A 23285-nucleotide genomic window follows, 5' to 3' on the forward strand; every position below is an offset into this window, starting at 1 on the left:
CTGCTGGCGTCTGTGGCTTTCCCCCTGCAGGCGTTTACGAAGTGGCCTTTCTTTTTGCAGCCCGAGCAGGTCGCGTTCCTTGCAGGGCAGCGCGCCCTTTGATGTCTCGCCTGGCCACAGAAGAAGCAGCTGGTGGCCCGATCGCGGAGGTCCGCTGCCGCAACAGGTCCCGGGGGTGGCGGTCCCGATCGATTCCGGGACACCGACGCCATAGTAGGTCCCAGGGGCGGCGGTGCAAGGGGTATTGCGGCCGGAGTCGGGCCCGAGTCCCAGGGTCGCGCAGCACTGTACCTGGAGTACGCCTCGAGGTCCCGATGGGCCACTTCCAGGGAGCGAGCGAGGGCTGCAGCTGTTTTCAATTTGAGGTCCTTTGATTCGAGCAGTCTTTGCCGTGAGTAGTCGGACCGAAGGCCTTTCACGAAGGCATCGCGGATATTTCCTTCAGTATTTTCTGCAGCCGTTACAGCTTTAAAGTCACAGTCCCTGAAGAGTGTTTGTAGCGCCCGTAAAAATTCATCTACAGACTCTCCTGGCTGTTGTGAGCGGGATCTTAGGAGATGTCTGGCATACATTGAATTTACTGGGCTCCGGTACTGCTCTTTTAGCAGGTTGAGGGCGTCCTCGTATGTAGCAAGGTCCCGGATGAGTGCAAATACTTTAGGGCTCACCTGGGCGGTCAGGACTCTTAGTTTGGATTCCGGAGGCACGCCGGAGGCTCCCAGGTAGGATTCGAAACAGCTCAGCCAGTGTTCGAAGTCGAGGGCTGAATTCGCTGCCTGTGGGTTTAGATCCAGGTACGGCGGTCGGAGGGCTCGCAGCCAGGTCGGCTGCTGGGGCTGTTGTAGCTGGCCGTTTGGCTGGTCGTTTGGCTGCTCCGATCCACTCATTTCAAAATTTAGCCAATAAAATTGATATACCTATCAATTCATTCCATGAAAAGCGACGAGTTAAGATAGTAACTATAGGTTTTTATTGGCTAAATAACAGAGCCCACCCTCGTGGGTGATCGGTTCCAACAAGGAAGAATACTAGCCAAGCGGTCACCTTTATACCTGGGCAAGCAGGCGGAGCCATGGGCGGAGTCAGCTGAGGTATGCCTAGGTATAACAGCGTGCGTGGCAAGAGGTAACCTTGTGTAGTGATAACAACAGTGTAAACAGTGATAACAACAGTGTAACAATAGTGAACGGTTGTGAACGGTAACAGTGGTTTACCACAGATCTATCTTGGACTGGATAGATATGGTAAATGGACTTCCAAGGAGTCTGTGTTCGGGGCTGTTCTTATTTACCAGATACATAAATAAACTGAACTTAGGAATTGGGGAAATAATATCAAAATTTGATAGTGACAATGGAGGGAGGCATGCCAAATTAAGACAAGGACTGTGGAAAAACTGCAGGGGGAAAGAGATGGGCAGGTAGGTGGAAGACGCAATTTGGGCAGAGAAATGTGAAGTAATACATTTTGGAAGTTCGAATATGGAAAGCAAGTACACCTTAAAGGGTAAGATTCTAAATGGAGTTGAAGAACAGTGGGCGCAGATACATAGGTCATTAACAGGTGGTGGCAGCATATGTAGATCAGGCCAAAAAAATTTAAGCAGTTTCCTTGCTTTTCTATCTAGATACAGAGAATACAAAAGCAAGGATGTAATACTGAACATGTACAAGACCTTAGTTAGGCTGCGATTGGAGTAGTGTGGACAGTTTTGGGCACCCCTTTATAGGAAGGATATAAAATCAATTGAAAAGGTGCAGTATAGTTTCACTTGGATGATACCAGGAATGAAGGATAACAATTATGCAGAGGGTCTTAAGAAGATAGAGCTTTTTTCAGAGGCGAAGGAAGTTGAGGTTATTACATAGAAATTATACAACAGGGAAACGAATTGTTTGGCCCAACCAGTTTGTGTTGGTGTTTATCCTCCACGTGAGCAGTAATCCTAATCCCATGTGCCCACCCTTTTTCCATATCCCTTTATCCCCATTTTTAAATATTGACATGGTCCGTTGTGCAATCACTAATTCTGGTAGTGCATCACACAGCAGGATTATGGTAGGGTCTTTAAGATTATAATAGGGTTAATAGTGAGGGGTTGTTTCCACTAGTCAGTCAGTCAGTAAGAGGTTAACTAGAGGGCACAAATTTAAGATAATCACAAAAAAATTAAAAGCGGAGGCTAGAAAAACTTTCTTTACACAGGCGTGGTTAGGATGTGCAATTCTCTGCCACAAACCATTGCTGAAGCAGAGTCCACAAGTACTTTTAAAGGGAAATTAGACAACTGATTTAAAAGGGCAAATTAAAGGGGTTGGGGGCCTAGCAGAAGAGTGGGCTGAGACAAGGTGGCTCATGGGGAGAAAAACACTGGCACAGCCTTGATGGGCAAATGGTCCGATTCTGTGCTGGAACATTGTGATTCTCTAATTGCCAATACTGTGGAGATAAATGAGAACCATTTGCGCCAGCTGTTCAGTCACAATTTGTTCTAGCTGCAGTTATCAAATTGAGATGCATTGTTTGTGAACAGGTTTAGAAATTAAACACACCCAAGGTTCAGAACCTACTCTTGCTCCCCTCTGAATTTGCCCCTCTTCTCTCTCCAGGCTCTGACTGTTGCTTGGATATGGTTCAACAGGAGCCAGTCATCCTCCGGTACCTCACCCAGGCGGTCATTCTTCAATGAGTTTCAGCAGGCTTTTAGACCATGGAGGACAATAGCAGTGAACGATACTAAAATCCATCCACACACAATTTGCCGCAGGAATATTACTAGGTAGTAATCAGCAGCAGGAAATGGGCTGATTTCTCTCTTCCCAGTCTGCAGGCACTGAGGCCAGTTACAGTGACCTAACAATTTCTTCAGGTGATGAATTGAATGCCCCAAAATTAACATGGTCCTTCACCTCAAACGGAACACAGCCACAGCTGTAAAGCAATATGCTGAAAACCTACAACCGTGCTCCACGATGGCTTTATCTAGTGTGGAACTGACTCGTACAGAGCAGAAAGTCCTGGGTTCAATTCCTGGTCTGTGCTGAGTAAGCTGACCTCGGGTGGGGGTGACAATAGGGTGCGACAATTAGCTTCCACATCACTGGACTTTGGAAGAGAAAGATCAGCTGGGATTCCTGCTCCGTGATCATCCACCAATGATCCCCGCTGGGAAGTGTGGACACCAAGTAATGACAAGATTGGGCTTGGCTGTGATGCTCTCCATGCTCAAACAGCCTGCTGATACCGTTGAGGCTCACGCATGAAGAATGGCTACTGTGCGAGAAGGCAGTGGCAAGACTCGGTGGTTTTAAAGGGATGGGGGAGGGAGGGAGGGAGGGAAGAGAAGGAGAGAAAACAACAAACTACTTTTTTTCTCCTCCCTTGAAAAATGATGTGCAAATTCCACATCGATAACATTTATGAAAATATACTGAGTACATGGTGGAAGCAGATTCAATAGTAGCTTTCAAAAGGGAATTGGATAAATACTTGAAAAGGAGAAATTAGCAGGGCTATGGGGAAAGAGTGGAGGCCGGTGGGATTAATTGGGTAGCTCTTTCAGAGAGACACATGTTCCAAATGGCTTCCTTTTGTGCTGTATGATTCTTTAAGATCGACTGTCCCGCCATCCTAGGGCGTACAGCACGAAAGACAACATTCGAAATTCCACAGCTTACCTGGTGAGCAAAAAACATGTCATTAACAATTTCCTCATCGATCACCGATGTCTCGTCCACCAGGGGTGTCACCTTGCGCCGTGACCTACGCTCTTCAATCCATTTGAACAGAAAGATGAATCCGTATACTGGGCTGGAGACAAGAGGGCAAGAGCAGTGTGAGGTAGCATTCCATATCACACGGCAGTCTTGATCACATCACCAACTTGCATTTACGCAACGCCTTGAACGTAGACAAACATTTCAAGGTGCTTTACGGAGGCGTAATCAAGACAAAAATGGCCACCGGGCCACAGAAGGCGATACTTGGTAGGGTAATCAAAAGCTTGGTCGAAGTGGTGGGCTTTAAGGAACTTCTTAAAGGAAGAGAGAGAGGTGGAGAAGCAGAAGAGTTTAAAGAGGGAATTCCAGAGTTTAGGGCCTAGGTGGCTGAAGGTGTGGCTGCCAATTTAGGACAAAGGGAGAGTCAGAGGAACAGAGAATTCTGGGGGGGGGGGGTGGGGTGGGGGGTTGTAGTGCTGTCGGAGGTTACAGAGATAGGGAGGGGCAAGACTATGAAGGGATTTAAATACAAAGATGAGAATTTTAAATTGGAGGCGTTGGGAGCCCGTGAGCCAATGCAAGTCAGCAAGGACAGGAGTGGCACGAGTTAGGATACAGGTAGCAGAGGATGAGCTGAAGTTTACAGAGTGTGGAGGATGAGAGGCCGACCAGGAGAACACTGGAATAGTTGTGTCTGAACCAGTACATAAGTAGCACAAGAGCACGCAGTGTTTTGTTACAGACACCTGATTGGGAACTCCTCACATACACTATGCAACAAAGCATAGAGCAGAGCCATCGCATGCACTGATGCCCGCTATTTACATAATAGAGTTGTTTCCATTAGGTGTTCTGTAATGCAGTATAACCGGGTTCCCTTGCTCTTTAATCTACTGTTCATAATTGGACAGTCTGCGTGTGCAACTCACGAATGTGTAGTTGCTTCAAAAGTCGTGAACGCAACTTCAAAGCAACTTTGCCAGGTCAGAGACGGTGGAAGAGCACCAGGAGGATTGAGAGGTCCGCATGACTGTGACCAGATAGCAGATCAGAGCCGAGTGCCTCCATTCGATAGAAACATGATCTCGTTGAAACATATAAGATTCTGAGGGGGATTGACAGGGTAGATGCTGAGAGGCTGTTTCCCTTGGCTGGAGAGTCTAGAACTAGGGGCATAGTCTCAGGATAATGGCCTTTTAAGACTGAGGTGAGGAGGAATTTCTTCACTCAGGGGGTTGTGAATCTTTGGAATTCTCTGCCCCAGAGGGCTGTAGATGCTGAGTCGTTGAGTATACTGAAGGCTGAGATTGATAGATTTTTGGACTCTAGGGGAATCAAGGGATATGAGGCTCGGGCGGGAAAGTGGAGTTGAGGTCGATGATCAGCCTTGATCTTATTGAATGGCGGGGCAGGCTCGAGGGGTCATATGGCCTACTCCTGCTCCTAATTCTTATGTTCTTATTGCTGGAGCCCAGCAGTTGGCAGCAACGCAGGGAATCCCCAACAATGGGAATCTTGTTGCCTCCAATAGCACTGGAGTTGTTTACTTGACAGGTTTGTGTCCAGTGGTGCCCTCACTATTGGAGGCAGCAAACAGAACATAGATAAGCAGATGTCAAGCTCATCTCTGACCCCAGTGAAACAAACATGGAATTTGAAGACCTCTGCACCTTGCTGTGCAATGCTGTCAACTTGCTTTATTAAGTGTATTGGTACCAATGTGCTGCAGGAGAAAACAAATCACACTTGTGCCAATACAGTTTAATACTGTGTAGTATGTGGGTACAGTAGTGTAGTGGTTATGTTACTGGACTAGTAATCTAGAGAACGTGGTGGTTTGTTACAAAGAGCCACCATGGCAGTTTGAGAATTTGAAATCATGAAAAAAAATCTAAAATTAAAAAATAACTGGTGCAGAAAGTGACCATGAAGCTGTCGGATTGTCGTAAAAACCCAACTGGTTCACTAATGTCTTTTTGGGAAGGAAACCTGCTGTCCTTACCCGGTCTGGCCGACATGTGATACCAGCCTGGACATGCAATTTACCAACACCAACTGCCCTCTGGAGTGGCCTAATAAGCCACTTAGTTGCATCAAACCACTACAATGAATATACGGACTGCAGCGGTTCAAGGAGAATGCCCACCATAACCTTCTCAGGGCAACAATGGATCATAGACTGATACAGCCCAGAAAGAAGCCATTCCCCCATTGTGTCTGCGCCAGCTCTTTGATATTAGTTCCACTCCCCTGATCTTTCCCCATAGACCTGACATTTTTTTTACATTCAAGTATTTACCCAATTCCCTTTTGAAAGTTCCTACTGAATCTGCTTCCACCACCCTTTTGGGCAGTACAATCCAGATCACGACAACTCGCTGTGTACATTTCTTTCCCTCATGTCACCTCTCTAATTTTGTTGGTGTGCGGTTGCACACATTAGGGGGAACATTGGCAAAAGAACCAGAGGTGACTCATCACTGTAAATCTGTGTCCTCTGGTTACTGACCCTTCTGCCACTGGAAACAGTTTCTCCTTCTTTACTCTATGAAAACCGTTCATGATTTTGAACACCTTTTATCAAATCTCCTCTTAGGCCTTCTCTGCTCTAAGGAGAACAACCCCAGTCTCTCCACATAACTGAAGTCCCTCATCTTGGTCCCTGGTACCATTCTAGTAAATCTCTTTTGCACCCGCTCCAAGGCCTTGACATCTTTCCTAAAGTGTGATGCCCAGAATTGAACACCATACTCCAGCTGGGGCCTAACCAGTGTTTTATAAAGGTTTAGCATAACTTCTTTGCTTTTGTACTCTATGCCTCTTTTATAAAGCTGAAGATCCTGTATGCTTTTAAACAGCCTTCTCAACTTGTCCTGCCACCTTCAAAGATTTGTGAACACACACCCCAGGTCTCTCTGTTCCTGCACCGCATTTAAAATTGTGCCAATAATTGCGATGGGCAATAAATGCTGGCCTTGCCAGCGACGCTCACATCCTGAGAATTTTTTTTTAAACCACCATTGACACATCTGTGCCTAGAGTTATACATTTCAAAATGTTCTTTTCACCCCAGTCTAGAAGGACAGAATCTATAACTGTACGGCAGTACACGAGACCTAATAGGAACTGACATGCAATTTACCGACTTCCTAGTGACAACACCATAATCCCAATCCACCCATCAGAGCACACCTTCCTCACACTCTCAGGGTGATGCACAGACTGGCACCACCTATCAGAGCACACCTTCCTCACACTCTCAGGATGATGCACAGACTGGCACCACCTATCAGAGCACACCTTCCTCACACTCAGGATGATGCAGACTGGCACCACCTATCAGAGCACACCTTCCTCACACTCAGGATGATGCAGACTGGCACCACCTATCAGAGCACACCTTCCTCACACTCAGGATGATGCACAGACTGGCACCACCTATCAGAGCACACCTTCCTCACACTCCCACAGGATGATGCACAGACTGGCACCACCTATCAGAGCACACCTTCCTCACACTCTCAGGATGATGCACAGACTGGCACCACCTATCAGAGCACACCTTCCTCACACTCCCACAGGAGATTATACAGGCACTGGAAACTACAATCCAGGCCAGTGAAATCCAAGTGTCAGTTTAAAACCTGTAGTCTGAAAATGCTCCAGTGCTCTCTACTGAATCTGATGAAGCTCTACTCCCTAAATCCCACCACTACTGAATCTCCCAAGTACTGCAAACAATTGTTCTCTCAGACGCTGCCAAAACAGCTGTGATCATCCCAATGCATAAAACGCCAGCCAAAATTCTAACTGGCACACTGGTCCCAGGTCAAATGAGATTCATACAGGGAGAATCCATCCATTGTGGTCTTCACCGGGGCAGGTTCTAACTCAGCTGATGAATCAGTACTCCTCCATGTTGAACACCACTTGGAAGAAGCACTGAGGGTAGCAAGGGTACAGAGTGTGCTCTGGGTGGGGGACTTCAATGTCCATCACCAAGAGTGGCTCGGTAGCAGCACTACTGACCGAGCTGGCCGAGTCCTGAAGGACATAGTTTCCAGTCTGGGCTTGCGGCAGGTGGTGAGAGAACCAACACGAGGGAAACACCTACTTGACCTCGTCCTCACCAATCTACCTGTCGCAGAGGCATCTGTCCATGACAGCACTGGTAGCAGTGACCACCGCACAGCCCTTGTGGAGGCGAAGACCCATCTTCACACTGAGGAAACCCTCCATCATGTTTAGAAACATAGAAGATAGGAGCAGGAGTAGGCCATTCGGCCCCTCGAGCCCACTCCGCCATTTAATGAGATCATGGCTGATCATCCAAATTCAGTACCCTGTCCCTGCTTTCTCCCCATATCCCTTGATCCCTTTAGCCTCAAGAAATATATCCAACTCCTTCTTGAATATATTTAATGAATTGGCCTCAACTGCCCTGTGTGGCAGAGAATTCCCACAGGTTCACCACTCTCTGGATGAAGAAATTCCTCCTCATCTCAGTCCTAAATGGCTTACCCCTTATCCTTAGACTGTGACCCCTGGTTCTGAACTCCCCCGCCATCGGGAACATCCTTCCTGCATCTAGTCTGTCTAGTCCTGTTAGAATTTTATAAGTTTCAATGAGATCCCCTCTCATTCTTCTAAACTCTAGCGAATATAAGCCTAATCGACCCAATCTCTCCTCATACGTCATTCCTGCCATCCCAGGTATCAGTCTGGTGAATCTTCGCTGCACTTGTGTGGCACTACCACCGTGCTAAATGGGACAGATTCATAACAGATCTAGCAGCTCAAAACTGGGCATCCATGAGGCCCTGTGGGCCATCAGCAGCAGAATTGTATTGCACCACAACCTCATGGACCAGCATATTCCTCACTCTACCATTACCATCAAGCCAGGGGACCAACCCTGGTTCAATAAGGAGTGCAGAAGAGCATGCCAGGAGCAGCACCAGGCATACCTAAAAATGCGGTGCCAACCTGGGGAAGCAGCAACAAAGGACTACATGCATGCTAAACAGCGAAAGCAGCATGCTATAGACAGATAAGTGATTCCACAATCAATGGATCAGATCAAAGCTCTGCAGTCCTGCCACATCCAGTTGTGAATAGTGGTGGACAATTAAACAACTAACTGGAGGAGGCTGCATGAATATTCCCATCCTCAACGATGACTGAGCCCAGCACACAAGTGCAAAAGACAAGGCTGAAGCGTTTGCAACTATCTTCAGCCAGAAGTGCCGAGTGACTGATCCATATTGGCCTACTCCTGAGGTCCCCACCATCACAGAAGCCAGTCTTCAACCAATTTGATTCAATCCACGTGATATCAAGAAACGGCTGAGTGCACTGGATACAGCAAAGGCTATGGGCCCCGACAACATCCAAGCTGTCGTGCTGAAGACTTGTGCTCCAGAACTAGCTGCGCCTCTAGCCAAGGTGTTCCAGTACAGCTACAACACTGGCATCTACCTGACAATGTGGAAAACTGCCCAGATATATCCTGTCCACAAAAAACAGGACAAATCCAATCCGGCCAATTACCACCCCATCAGTCTACTCTCAATCATCAGCAAAGTGATGGAAGGTGTCGTCAACAGTGCTATCAAGTGGCACTTATTCACCAATAACCTGCTCACCGACGCTCAGTATGGCTTCTGCCAGGACCACTCAGCTCCAGACCTCATTACAGCCTTGGTCCAAACATGGACAAAAGAGCTGAATTCCAGAGGAGAGGTGAGAGTGACAGCCCTTGACATCAAGGCAGCATTTGACCGAGTGTGGCATCAAGGAGCCCTAGTAAAACTGAAGTTAATGGGAATCAGGGAGAAAACTCTCCGTTGCCTGGAGTCATACTGAGCACAAAGGAAGATGGTTGTTGGAGGTCAATCATCACAGCCCCAGGACATCACTGCAGGAGCTCCTCAGGGCAGTGTCCCAGGCCCAACCATCTTCAGCTGCTTCATCAATGACCTTCCCTCCATCATAAGGTCTGAGGTGGGGATGTTCGCTGAGGATTGCAGTGTTCAGTGCCATTCACAACTCCTCAGATAATGAAGCAGTCCATGGCCGTATGCAGCAACACCTGGACGACATTCAGGCTTGGGCTGATAAGTGGCAAGTAACATTTGCAATACACAAATGCCAGGCAATGACTACCTCCAACAAGCAACAGTCTAACCACCTCCCCCTGACATTCAATGGCATTACCATTGCCGAATCTCCCACCATCAACATGCTGGGAGGTCACCATTTACCAGAAACTTAACTGAACCAGCCACATAAGTACTGTGGCTACAAGAGCAGGTCAGAGGCTGGGTATTCTGTGGCGAGTGTCTCACCTCCTGACTCCCCAAAGCCTTTCCACCATCTACAAGGCACAAGTCAGGAGTGTGATGGAATACTCTCCACTTGCATGGATGAGTGCAGCTCCAACAACACTCGAGAAGCTCAACACCATCCAGGACAAAGCAGCCCGCTTGATTAGCACCCCATCCACCATCTTAAACATTCACTCACTCCACCACCGGCGTACCATGGCTGCAGTGTGTACCATCTACAAGATGCACTGCAGCTACTCGCCAAGGCTTCTTCAACAACATCTCCCAATCCGCGGCCTCTACCACCTAGAAGGACAAGGGCAGCAGGCGCACGGGAACACCATCATCTGCAACTATCCCTCCAAGTTACACAGCATCCTGACTTGGAAATATATCGCCGTTCTTTCATCGTCACTGGATGAAAATCCTGGAACTCCCGCCCGAACAGCACTGTGGGAGTACCTTCACCACAAGGGCAATTAGGGATGGGCAATAAATACTGGCCTGGTCAGCGACGCCCACATCCCAGGAACGGGAAGGAAAAAGTCTCACACACGAGATTATTGAGCCACTTACAAGGGAAGAGTAGCTGAGGTGGCTTCCCGTTGCCTTCCTCAGGGTTTAAAAAAAAAAAATCATCTTTGAAGTACCTTCAACCAAAGCTAAAGAGCCCCATCTACCCTTTATGACAAAAGTACTGCCGCTGGATGCCAACCCAGTATTCAGAGCCGGGGCCGTCTGGAGTGGAGCCTGAACTCAGCCCTTATGATTCAGAGGTGGGAATACTAACCCCCTGAGCCTGTGGTCAGTGCGTCTGGACACGAGTCTCCTGCTGGATGTCAACCCAGCATTTAGAGACCATATTTAAGATTCTACTCACCGGGACTGTCTGGAGTGGGACTCAAACCTTTCACCTTATGACCCAGAGGTGGGAATGCCACCTCACTGCCAAAGACTCAGTCCACGAGATAACAGCAGTTATTCAATAAGGTGCACCACTGTGATAGCACAAACACGTGCGCTCTGGTACTCCATCTGGATGCGGAACAGGAGTTTAGGATTACATTTCAGACACCTCTTAACACCTTTTCGCCTCTTTACAGCTCGATGGCAGTTTCTGTAAGCAGACCGTGTCTCTTATGCCCTGCAGCTTCTGTTTATAAATTCTGCTGTGCATGGGTTAGCGTAAACTAGGTCTAATCACTTGCTGGCGAACAAGTGAGATGCCCACGAAGTCCTTGTCACCTCTGAAGGCAGAAAATACCACACTGCCAGACCAACGCACGCAGGTTATAACTACTGTTCACAAGGATTATGACTCATCCTTGACATCCTGGAACTGAGTTATAGAGATCAGAAGCTGCCAGGTTTGATTCCCAAGGCTATGCTAAGTTAGCTAATATGGTTAAATAGACACTACAATTGGTCTAAGCTAGGAAGGGTAAAAAAGAAATCAGTCAGTGGTCCTGTTCCTCTCCATCATCCACTAACTCCCGATGGACAGTAAGTGTAATTGGATGCCAGGAAAGGAGAGCATCAGCTTGGTTATGACACCCCATCCCAGTTGAATAACCTACAGACACTCAATGTCCAAGTGCAAGCAAGAGGAATGGGCACTTGGATAGTTAGCAAAGGACACCTTTGGAACTGTAACTCAGCATGTGTCATCACCTTGAGGGGAGGAAAAGGAGAAAGCAGGGAGTAAAGGAAAGAAATTAGCAAAAAAAAACAATCAAAAGGACTTACCCCTGAACTTTACAATGTAGGTCATAGATCTCCTCCACTTGAACACCTTTTACACCTAAGGGCAAGGGAACAGAGAAGCTAAACCCAATTAGTTTGAATCAAAAGACATGATGAACGACACAGTGCAGCAAAGTAATTTTAACACAGATGTTGAGAAATCTCCAACAACTTAAGTTCCTGTATTTTGTTGAAGCATGTCGCAATGTGAAAAGGTACTTACCAAAATCCTCTACCAGCAGGGTAAAGAGCCCTGAAATACAGAACAGAGATATACCATGAATGCAAACATCTCTGGCATCCAGCACTGTAATGTTGTTAGGCATCATCAAGGTTTATTTGTTATTGATCTGAACAGCAAGTTTTTAGAAAATACCAGGCAAACATTTATGTACTGTGTCCACTTGAACTGTGAGAAACATCCAGCATTATAATTCCAGATTCGATCCTTTCAAACTTGGCTCGAGTCTGGAGAACATTTCGGGCCCAGTAACACTAGGGTAAATTATTAGTGGTTACAGGTTTATCAGGGTGCTGGGAACGGTGGGAGTGATATAAGCGGATTAATTAAAATTCCATGTGGCAAATAAGCCCGATGACAGCATGGTTTTACAACAACAGATCACAGAATCTTACAGCACAGAAGGATACCATTCGGCCCATCGTGCCTGTGCTGGCTCTTTGAAAGAGCCAATTAGTCCCACTCCCCTGCTCTTTCCCCACAGCCCTGCAAATTTCTCCTTTCAAGTATATATCCAATTCCCTTTTGAAAGTTACTACTGAAAGATCCTGGAACACTTTTAAGGTAAATCTTGTGAACCACAGCAAGAATGAAAAATGATGTTTGGAATCAGAAAGGCCATTCACCGCATCTGGTCTGTCCTTTCTATTCCGCCATATACACTTTTCGTCAGGGTTTATTTAATCTCCTGAAGGTGGTGAATAATCTAAGAGACACTTCCAAGAGGAGCAAGTTCTGTGAACTTCCTCTCTGACCCTGAAGGCATTTGGTAAAAAAAATCCTGTGGTTTCAGTACAATATTATATAAAGAAAAATTAGAGAAAGAAACAGAACAATAACTTGCATTTTATTTTGCCTTTCACAAGCAATGAAGTACTTTTGACCGAACACTGTTGCATGCAGGAAACGCGACAGCCAATTTGCACACGGCAAGGTCCCACAAACAGCAATGTGTTCTTTAGTGAGGTTGGTTGAGGGCTAAGTATTTGCTGGGACACCGGGGATGTCCCCTGCTCTTCTTGGAATAGTGCCGTCTTGGATCTTCTATGTCCACCCGAGAGGGCACACGGGGGGCCTTGTTTTAACATTTCATCTGAAAGACGGCACCTCAGACAGTGCAGCACTCCCTCAGGACTGCACTGGAGTGTCAGCCTGGATTTCATGCTCAGGTCCCTAGAGTGGGACTTGAACCCACAACCTTCTGACTCAGAGGCAAGTGTGCTACCGCCGAGCCTTGGTCAAAGTACAATAAGCCAGTGGCTGTGCTGATTTTGATTTGCCACTGTGCCTATTGAGGCATATTCTAATTAGAAATGCAGGAAAACATGGAGTAAGTCATCAACTGGAAGATTGTCGCGCCAGATGGCAAAATTTATGGTCTACGGCGCCCATCTTGCCGCTGCAAGTAAATATGGGCCATGATGTATGTAGAACCCGTGAGGTTCACAGAAATCACAGAAACCCCACAGTGCAGATAGAGGCCATTTCGGCCCATCGAGCCTGCACGATATCCCACCCGATCCCCGTAACCCCTACACCTACACCAACACATATCCCAGTAACCCCAAGTATTTAATCCCCCTAACACTAAGGGTCAATTTATCATAGCCAATCATCCTAACCCGCACATCTTTGGACTGTGGGAGGAAACCGGAGCACCCGGAGGAAACCCACGCAAACACGGGGAGAATGTGCAAACTCCACACAGACAGTCACCCGAGGCCGGATTCGAACCCGGGTCCCTGGCGCTGTGAGGCAACAGTGCCTTCTTCAACCTACTGCCAGTCATCTGCGCGTGTGCTTTTCCTTCAAACATCTTTCGCTCCATTTTTTGTCTCCTCCTCAGCCGTTCATAATGATGCCGATTGCCTAATTCTGTGCATCGCAGAAGACGAGAAAATAATTTGCATCACCCCAATATCCAAAAACCTCTCATTACTGGCACTAGAAAACGAGGCAAGCCGAGAAGCTGTGGTATAAAATCCACGTGTCCAATATTCAGGTTGAGAAGCTGTGTTGTTTCGTCAGATGCCTGAGGAAAAACCTTTCATTGAAAATGCTTTTATTTGGCGTGGAATGGAAACTGGAATAGAGCTCAAACGTGAACTGAGTCGGCCTTTTGGGGAAATTAGAAACATTCTTGGGGGCTAAAAAAAGAGCTTTGTAATCCATGCCATCTCTCATGACAAATGGCAGCCCCTCTGGTCACATGTTTGTGCAATCATTCGGATAGATCTAACTTTAGTCTGAATTCAACACTGTATCTAGTGTGAGGGGGGGCTGCCTCGCACATACAGCCCTTTATAGTCAACTGGTCTGGAGGATTAAACAGGAAACAACACAGCTGCTACTATCATAAGCACAAACTATGCAGCGCTAAAGAAGCCACCTAGAGTAGGGCTGCCACTCGGGTTTATGAGGCAAAGAAGTGGCTGGTGATAACTGTGAGTGCATGGGAAATAAATGACTGAGATGGGAAATGAGAGAGACGGAGTGAAGGTACAAAAGGAGGATGAGTGGAAATGTGAAAGAGGGAGACAAGGAAGGTGAGAGAGAGAAAAAAAGGGGAGGACAATAGAAGTGAGGAAATAAGAGACGGAATGAGTGAAAGATTAGGATGGAGGTAAAGATGGAATGAGATGGAGAGAAGAGAAAGAATGAGAAGGGAAAAAGGATGAGCAAACCAAGCAACATGGAGATGGAAGGAGTGGAGAGAGAGGGAAAGAGAGACAGGCAGAAATAGAGCGATATTAAGATTTCACCTAAATAGTTGGAAACACTGGAACTGGAACTTTTGATTGGTGTTATCCCACTTAAAGTAACACTGGTCAGAAAATCTAAGCTCTTGTACCAATTGTTACATTTCTAGGCTGGATATCAAAATAACTTGCACACTATACTTGTATTTCTCAGTGAGTGCACAACTACACAATATTGGCCTATACACTCAAGAGTTTAGAAGAATGAGAGGTGATCTCATTGAAACATACAGGAAACTTTGGTTTATCCGGAGGTTTTATGTCCGGAATACTCGATCTAACGGCAAAAATCAGGAGCCGTTTTCTATAAGTTTTTTTAGTTCTCGTTGCTTTTTTTTTCCCCCCAGTCAGGCGCTGCAAGGTCTGTAGCTATAGCAACAGCTTCAGCTAGAGACGCTTGCAGCTGCAGCCGACTGTTTAGAAGCTGTTGCTAAGCAACATTTTTTCCACAGGTTTATTATTTTTTAATACTTTAAAGCAAGGTAAGTTTATTTTTAGCCCTGTTTTTTTATAAAATTATTTTTTTCAAAAATTTAAATTATTGTTTAAAATAGTTATTTAATGTAATTTATAGTTTATTTAAAAAGTGTGATTTAAAAAAAAAAATTATTTGAAGGTTTACTGTTATTTTGGGGCCCGCATATTCATAAGTTTAGACAGGTCTTCCTGTCAATCTTATGAATGGGCTTTTCCCTCCTCTGATTGGCTGCCCATGGCTCACGTGATCCCAGGGGACGCATCACACTAACTACGCCCCTGGGACACGCAAGCACAGCGCGCCGGGAGTTGGAGCAGGCCCCGGAGCGGAATTCCACGGGAGCCCAGAGCTCAACTGCCGGCGCGCAAGGTAAGTGCAGGTCGGGGGCTTGCACCCGCGGGAAGCCCCCGACCTGAATTTCTGGGCCGTTACCTCTGTTTCTCTCCACAGATGCTGCCTGATCTGTGGGGTATTTGCAGCATGTTCTGTTTATATTAAAAACTTGTGATTCTCTGTCAATGTACTGTACAATTTCTTTTTCTGGTTCTTTCAGCACAGAAAAGTTGCCTACCCCTAACTTATGAGTTCTGGGCAATGACTGGAAGTCAGAGTAACGAGTACACAAACACCTCACTGGTAAAACAACTTACATTCATAGAGCGCTTTTAACGTAGGAAAACGTCCCAAGGCGCTTCACATATGCATAATCCGACTCCGACCCAAAGGAGGAGATATTAGGACGTGACTAAAAGTTTGGTCAGAGGTAGGTTTTAAGGAGGTTCTTAAAGTAGGAGAGAGAGGTGGCGAAGTGGAGAGGTTTAAGGAGGGAAATACAGAGCTTAGGTCCTAAAGGCATGGCCACCAATGGTGGGGTGAAGGGAATGAGGAATGCACATGAGGAACGCAGAGTTCTCAGAGGGTTGTAGGGCTGGCGGAGGTTACAGAGTTAGGGAGGGACAAGGCCATGGACAGATTTGAACATGAGGATGAGAATTTTAAAATGGAGCCTTGGTGGACCAGGAGCCAGTGTGTGTCAGCGAGCACAGGGGTGACGGGTGAACGGGACTTGGTGTGGATTAGGATATGGGCAGCAGGTTTTTGGATGAGCTCAAGCTTACGGAAGGTGGAAGATGGGAGGTCAGCCAGGAGAACATTGGAACAGTCAAGTCTGGAGGTAACCAAAGCATGGATGAGGGCAGAGGAGTTGAGGCAGGGGCAGAGACGGGCGTTATTACGGAGGTGTAAGTAGGCGGTCTTGGTGAAGAACTGGATTTGGGGTCGGAAGTTCAGCTCAGGGTCAAATAGGATGTCATGCTTGCGGACAGTCTAGTTCAGCCTGAGACAGTGGCCAGGGAGGGGGATAGAATTAGTGAAAAGGGAATGGACTTTGTGGCGGGGGCCGAAGGCAATGGCTTTGGTCTTCACAATTTTTAATTTGAGAAAATTGCAGCTCATCCAGTACTGGATGTCGGACAAGCAGACTGACAACACAGAGGCAGTGGAGGGGTCAAGAGAGGTGGTGGTGAGATAGAGCTGGGAGTTGTCAGCGTACATGTGGAACCGGACGTCATATCTTCAGATGATGTCACCAAGGGGCAGCATGTCGATGAGAAATAGGAGGGGGCTATGGTTAGATCCTTAGGGGACTCCAAATGTAATAATACAGGAGCAGGAAGAGAAGCCATTGCAGGAGATTATCTGGCTACGACTGGATAGATAAGAATGGAACGAGCCGAAGGCAGTCACACACAGATGAACAATGGAGGTGAGGCATTGGAAGAGGATGATGTGGTGTGGTCAACCATGTCAAAGGCTGCAGACAGGTCAGGAAGGATGAGGCTTATAGTGCACCATGGTCACAGTCACAAAAGATATCATTGTGACTTTGGTAAGGGTCATTTAAGTGTTGCGGCAGTGGCAGAAACCTGATTAGAGAGGTTCAAACATGGAGTTGCGAGAAAGATAGTATGGATTTGGGAGCAAACAACAAGCACCATGGAAATCGAAAGGAAAGTTAGAGATGGGTGGTAATTTTTCTGAGGGGGGTGATGACAGTAGATTTGAAGGGGAGGGGGAACAGTACTGGAAGAGAGTGAACTTTGTACAATATCAGCTAGCATAGGGTCCATGAATGCAAATTGGGTGGTTAGTAGTTTGGTGGGAATGGCGTGAGAGGGAGAGAGAGAGAGAGAGAGAGAGAGCAGGAGGTGGGTCTCGTGGACAAGGTGAGCTCAGAGAGGTCAAGGGGGGAGACAGGCGCGAAACTGGAGAAAGATGTGAGTTCAGGGCTAGAGCAGGGGGGAACTTTGGGGGAAGCTTGGCTTGATGGACAATGGGAAGGGAGGGAAGCAGCAGAGGCGGATGAACAGAAGGTCTCAATCTTATTGACAAAGAAGTACATGAGCTCCTCGCACTTGTTGTTGGAAGTAAGGGTGGAAGAGGCAGGGGAGAGGGGTTTAAGGAGCCAGCTGGCAGTGAAGAAGCCCGGTGTTATCGTAGCATTCCAGGATGGGGTCCTGGAGTAGTGAGTAGTTTTGGCAGAGGAAAGCAGGATTTGATAGTGCTTGATGTAGTATATTTGGATTTCCAAAAGGCATTCGATATGGTACCACATAAAAGGTTGTTAAGCAAGATAAGGGCACATGGGGTTGGGGGTAAGGTATTAACATGGATAAAGGATTGGTTAACTGACAGAAAACAGAGAGTAGGGATAAATGGGTCATTGTCGGGTTGGCAGGCTGTAACTAGTGGGGTGCCGTAAGGATCAGTGATTGGGCCTCAGCTATTTACAATCTATATCAATGACTTAGATGAAGGGACCGAGTGCAATGTATCCAAGTTTGCTGACGATACAAAGCTAGGTGGAAAAGAAAGATGTGAGGAGGATGCAAAAAGCCTGCAAAGGGATATAGACAGGTTAAGTGACTGGGCAATAAGGTGGCAGGTGGAGTATAATGTGGGGAAATGTGAGGTTATTTGCTTGGGTAGGAAGAATAGAAAAACAGAATATTTTTTAAATGGTGAGAAACTATTAAATGTTGGTGTTCAGAGAGATTTGGGTGTCCTTGTACAAGAAACACAGAGTTAGCATGCAGGTACAGCAAGCAATTAGGAAGGCAAATGGCATGTTGGCATTTAGTGCTAGAGGGTTGAAGTACAAGAGGAAGTCTTGCTACAATTGTACAGGGTTCTGGTGAGACCACACCTGGAGTACTGTGCACAGTTTTGGTCTCCTTATCTGAGAAAGGACGTACATGCCTTAGAGACGGTGCAACGAAGGTTCACTAGATTGATCCCTGGGATGAGAGGGCTGTCCTATGCGGAGAGATTGAGCCTAAACTCTCTGGAGTTTAGAAGAATGAGAGGTGATCTCATTGAAACATATAAAGATTCTGAGGGAGATTGACAGGGTAGATGCGGAGAGATTGTTTCCCCTGGCTGGAGAGGCTAGAACTAGGGGCATAGTCTCAGGATAAGGGGCCAGCCTTTTAAGACTGAGATGAGGAGGAATTTCTTCACTCAGAAGGTTGTGAATCTTTGAAATTCTCTGCCCCAAAGTGCTATGGATGCTCAGTCGTCGAGTATATTCAAGGCTGAGACTCCAAAGCAATTAAGGGATATGGTGATAGAGCAGGAAAGTGGAGTTGAGGTCGAAGATCAGCCATGATCTTATTTGAATGGTGGAGCTATATATGTTCAAGTCTGCGCCTCTTGGACTTAAGGGAGTGAAGATATGGGCTGTACCCGGGTGGTAGAGAGCAAGGTTTTTACTGGGGAGAGGGGCATCAAAAGTACAGCGGGCAACATCTCCAAACCAGTAATTGGGACCGTGGACAACAACACCTTCCAAGCCAGTAATTGGGACAGTGGACCAAGCCCTTTCAAACCAGTAATTGGGACAGTGGACCAAGCCCTTTCAAACCAATAATTGGGACCGTGGTCAACAACACCTTCTAAACCAGTAATTGGGACCGTGGACAACAACACCTTCCAAACCAGTAATTGGGACAGTGGACCAAGCCCTTTCAAACCAGTAATTAGGACAGTCGACAACACCTTTCAAACCAGTAATTGGGACAGTTGGCAACACCTTCCATATTCACACCGGCAGGTTAATTTTTGAAACAATTTGGTTTTCTTAGTGCCAACATGTTAAAGTACAATTTTGGGGTAACTTCAACTTGAAGATATTTACACTTATTGGGACCTTGCCCTGCAGTCTGAATACCCTCACCATTCAACTGTCATAACACAGAACCTGAGCTATTATTTACACATTCCTATAACAAGTCTCATCAACAGGGAATGTATTGGGGATTGCATGATATGTACAGGTAAACCCCTGAAGGATTTTGGACTTTTCAGTACCAGTTTTACAGAAACTAAAGGATTGTTAGAAACCTGGATTAATTATCTGCTAAAGGAGCTCAGTTTGTTAATTCAACCAAGGAACTGTTAAACTGACTGTTCAGGGCGGCATGCTGGGAAGGTTGGCCACATTCGAAGTGTTATTCAGACTGTCTGGAAGGCTACAGATAATGGGGCCTTGAAAAACTGCAGGCAACAGTCGTAAACACCAATACAAAAGCAAAATACTGCGGATGCTGACGAAGGGTCATTGACCTGAAACGTTAACTCTATTTCTCGTCCCACAGATGCTGCCTGACCTGCTGAGTATTTCCAGCATTTTATGTCGTAAACACCAGGTTCTATTTTTGTAGCAAACCATGGGAAAGTGAAAGAGGAAAGTTACTAAAAAGCTTGCTTTTGTCAACAAGAATAGTATAAGAGCAGCCATTCTAAAGTGTAAGAAGACAGCCCACGAGATCATCTTAAAAGCAGTCCAGAAGAATACTAAGGAAGACAACAACAATGAATTAACTTCTCAGTCTCCCAAAACAGATGAATTGGTCATTCTGAGTTGAGTTGCACCTGACTTAAAGGTTGTATGAATCTTTATCTGTAAAACTTGTTCTAATTTAATGATAATAAAACCAACTGTTAGAAAGGTTTAAAGCCTCAGTTGGTCTTAACCCCTGGATTACCCTAAAGAGTAAAGAAGGTTAAAACAAAAACCCTACACCACCCTCAGCAGCTTTGCCTTCTGTTAATCAGCAGGAGTAAAATTTGGCCAGGTTTGAGAGGTGGCATAAGAGCGCCACAAACAGCCTTGCGTTATAAGCTTGATAGCACAAGACCACAAGCATACAAAACTTAATGCCATGGACTAGGCGGCTTTGAGTCTAAAGACAAACAGGAGGCGGTGGTGTGATCCTGGTTTGAGTTGCAACATTGTTTTATTCCTGATGAAAATACATTGAGGACAATAACTAATGTTCCCCCATTCCCCACGTCACAGGTAAGGTGGGGTGGGACCACACAAGTTCCATTTTAAAAACTCAATATTTACCATCTGATTCTCCCCTTTTTTCCTCACCTCCCCTGAAGCGTTCAAAACCAAGAATTTTAGAGTATAGAAAGAAGCCATTCAGCCCACTGTGTACGATAGCAAAATACTGCAGATGCTGGAAATCCAAAATAACAACAGAGAATGCTGGAAAAACTCAGATCAGGCAACATCCGTGGAGAGAAATTTGAGTTGACGTTTCGGGTTGAAACCCTTCTTCAAAACTGGAAAGAAAATAAAAAGATCGAAGGCAAAGCTGCGATTGAACAAAAGAAGAAAAGGAGACAATAAAAGGTATTAGAAGCCAGATGAGATGGTAATGGGCCCGTGGAGACAAAAGGCAGCTGAGATTAGGTGTGAAGTGTACTGGTGTCCTCTGCTTCAAATATTTATTCAGTTTTCCCTGAAAGGAAGCAGTGTCTCTGCCTCAGTTGCTGTTTGGACACAGCTCTATTTCTGCACATGTAAGGTTAGGCAATGAGCGTGTGCAGGCTACTAGATATCACAGCCATGCCCAATGCACATATACACACACACTTTTCAGTGGGAGTCACTGAATAGCAGGAGCATAAACCCCCAGCCCTAAGTACTGAAGCCAATTAAAGCGCCCTGGCACAGAATGGCATTGAACCTGGGACCGTCCTGGTCTGCACATATTCCATAATATTCCTGGACAGGTGGCAATCTTTCTCAATGGCTCAGTCGCCAAGGCAACCCCAGCAGCGAGGCACTGGCTGAAGTGGCTGATAAATAACAAGAGTGGTCCATTCAGTAAATATCAGACCGAGCTGCAGGCTCCAGGTCACAGGGCTGAGACTCTGGGGCTAGATCAGCACCCCCGGGGTCTTACCCTGCCCCTGCAGCCCTCTCGCATTACCCACGTTCACTCACCCGGGTCGCTCTCCAGCTCCAGCCAGCCTTTATTCATATTCTCGCCCCGCTCTCCATCACTCCCACAGCCCAGACCCCACACAGCACACTCGGCGAAGGAGCAGGCCGCAGAACGTCATCAACCCGCGACCGCGCCTGCGCAACAGCCGCGCCACTGCCCCTCCCGCCGCCATCTTTGTGCGGGGCGAACTCATTGCAATGGGTGTTTTTTGTTTGACCTGCCAACCTCCATCAATTCGAAGGGGCAGGCACTCTCATTTTGTTTTAAGATGGTTCAAATGGATTAGCTCTGTGATTCCTAACACTTGCTCAAACCTCTGTCCTAACCACTGGAACAAAAATAAAATACTGAAGATGCTGGAAATCTGAAATAAAAACAGAAAATGCTGGAATCTGCAGCGTGCCAAAGTTTGCTTATCAAAAAGTCAATGTTGGGCTCCTCTGCCCAATCCCTCAATTCCACTCTGCCTCAATCCAATAGTTAATACACTGGACAAGTCCTACTCTTCCTCTCAGCACACTCCCAATGCTACCAGCCAGGATTGCAGGAAATCTTGGTGGTCATTAGCACTGGGAGAAGAGGAGCGAGACCTGTCCAGTGTGTTTGCCACTGCATTTGGGGAGAAACGGGTAGGAAGGGGAGGAATGGATGGCAAAGGAAGGCACAATAGATAGCAAGGGAAGGTGAGGGTAAATGGATGGCAATGGGAGGCTGCAGAATGGATTGCAGTGAGGGGGAGTGGATGTCAGTAAAAGAGGGATTGGAGTGAAAGAGGGACAACTGAAAGGAAGTGGGGAAGGGGAGTGCTGCATGAATGGCGGGGGAATGTGCCACTGATTTCTGGGGGTGGAAGGAAAGAGTACTAGTTTGAACGGTGGGAGTGTTAGAAGAGTTACTGGCTTAATTGAGTTAGAGGAGGAGAGTGGCAGGTTGAATTGATGAGGGAAGAGAGGGAGCAGCACCAATATGAACTAGGAAGGTTGGAGAAGTGAAAGTCCCTGTGAATGGGCAGGGAGTTTTTTTGGAATACAGTGTCTCTGAACTGGCTCAGGAGGAACCTTTGTGAACTGGGGTTCTGGCTGTGGGAGAGTGACTGTTGGGGTAATCTTTGAGTAAGTGACGGTCTGTTGAAAATCCAAATGTCACTTTGTTTTACCTCTTTTTTTGGATTAATTGTGAAGTATAAAAATGCTTAAAATAAACAAAAATACATCAAATTTAATATAAAATTTCAACAATTTCCAGGGAAGCATGATCTCAGACCCGCTTAAAAATCAATCTTGTGCTTTTTCAACATTTGGATTTTCTTCTTCAGCCTTTCATGTACTTATTATTTTTCCCTCCAATTTCCCCATAGCCCTAGAAATTTTTCCTTTTCAAGTATGTATCTAATTCCCTTTTGAAAGTTACTATTGAATCTGCTTCCACCGCCCTTTCAGGCAGTGCATTCCAGATCACAATTTGTTTTTGAGTTTAATTTAAGCATGGCATATTGTGATATGATTTGCTTCATTATTAATGCAGCGTGTAAATATTCTATGCAACATTTCTTGATGCATTTTACGAGACATTTGACTTATAATGTATCGGAGGGTGGGAGTGGGTGTTGTGTGAGGGGTGCAGGGGGGCCCGAATGCTCTCATTACCTAAGGCCCCAAAAATTCTCAATCTGGCTCTGAATACAAGTGAAGGAGTGTTGTGTACAACGATTGCTTAAGGT

At 46.3% G+C, this 23285-nt stretch overlaps 1 protein-coding gene across 4 annotated transcripts in view; it reads right to left on the reverse strand.

Moving 5' to 3' along the window:
- The window catches only part of bap1 (BRCA1 associated deubiquitinase 1), a 79663-nt gene that overhangs the window by 37305 nt on the left and 19073 nt on the right, over window positions 1–23285 (reverse strand). For 2 of the 4 annotated variants that reach the window (XM_086001306.1, XM_086001304.1), the window contains exons 2-4: window positions 12012–12041; window positions 11792–11846; window positions 3678–3810 (exon numbers count right to left, since the gene is read on the reverse strand). In XM_086001306.1, the coding sequence (XP_085857432.1) occupies window positions 3678–3810; window positions 11792–11846; window positions 12012–12041 (218 nt within the window). Of the gene's footprint in view, window positions 1–3677; window positions 3811–11791; window positions 11847–12011; window positions 12042–21564; window positions 21719–23285 lie in introns of those variants that run through there. The other 2 variants (XM_086001305.1, XM_086001307.1) reach the window with 2 other exon arrangements.

This window comes from Somniosus microcephalus, chromosome 11 (assembly GCF_052327205.1).
Source record: "Somniosus microcephalus isolate GS21.2 chromosome 11, FLI_Smic_1.0, whole genome shotgun sequence".
Lineage (NCBI taxonomy): Eukaryota > Metazoa > Chordata > Chondrichthyes > Squaliformes > Somniosidae > Somniosus > Somniosus microcephalus.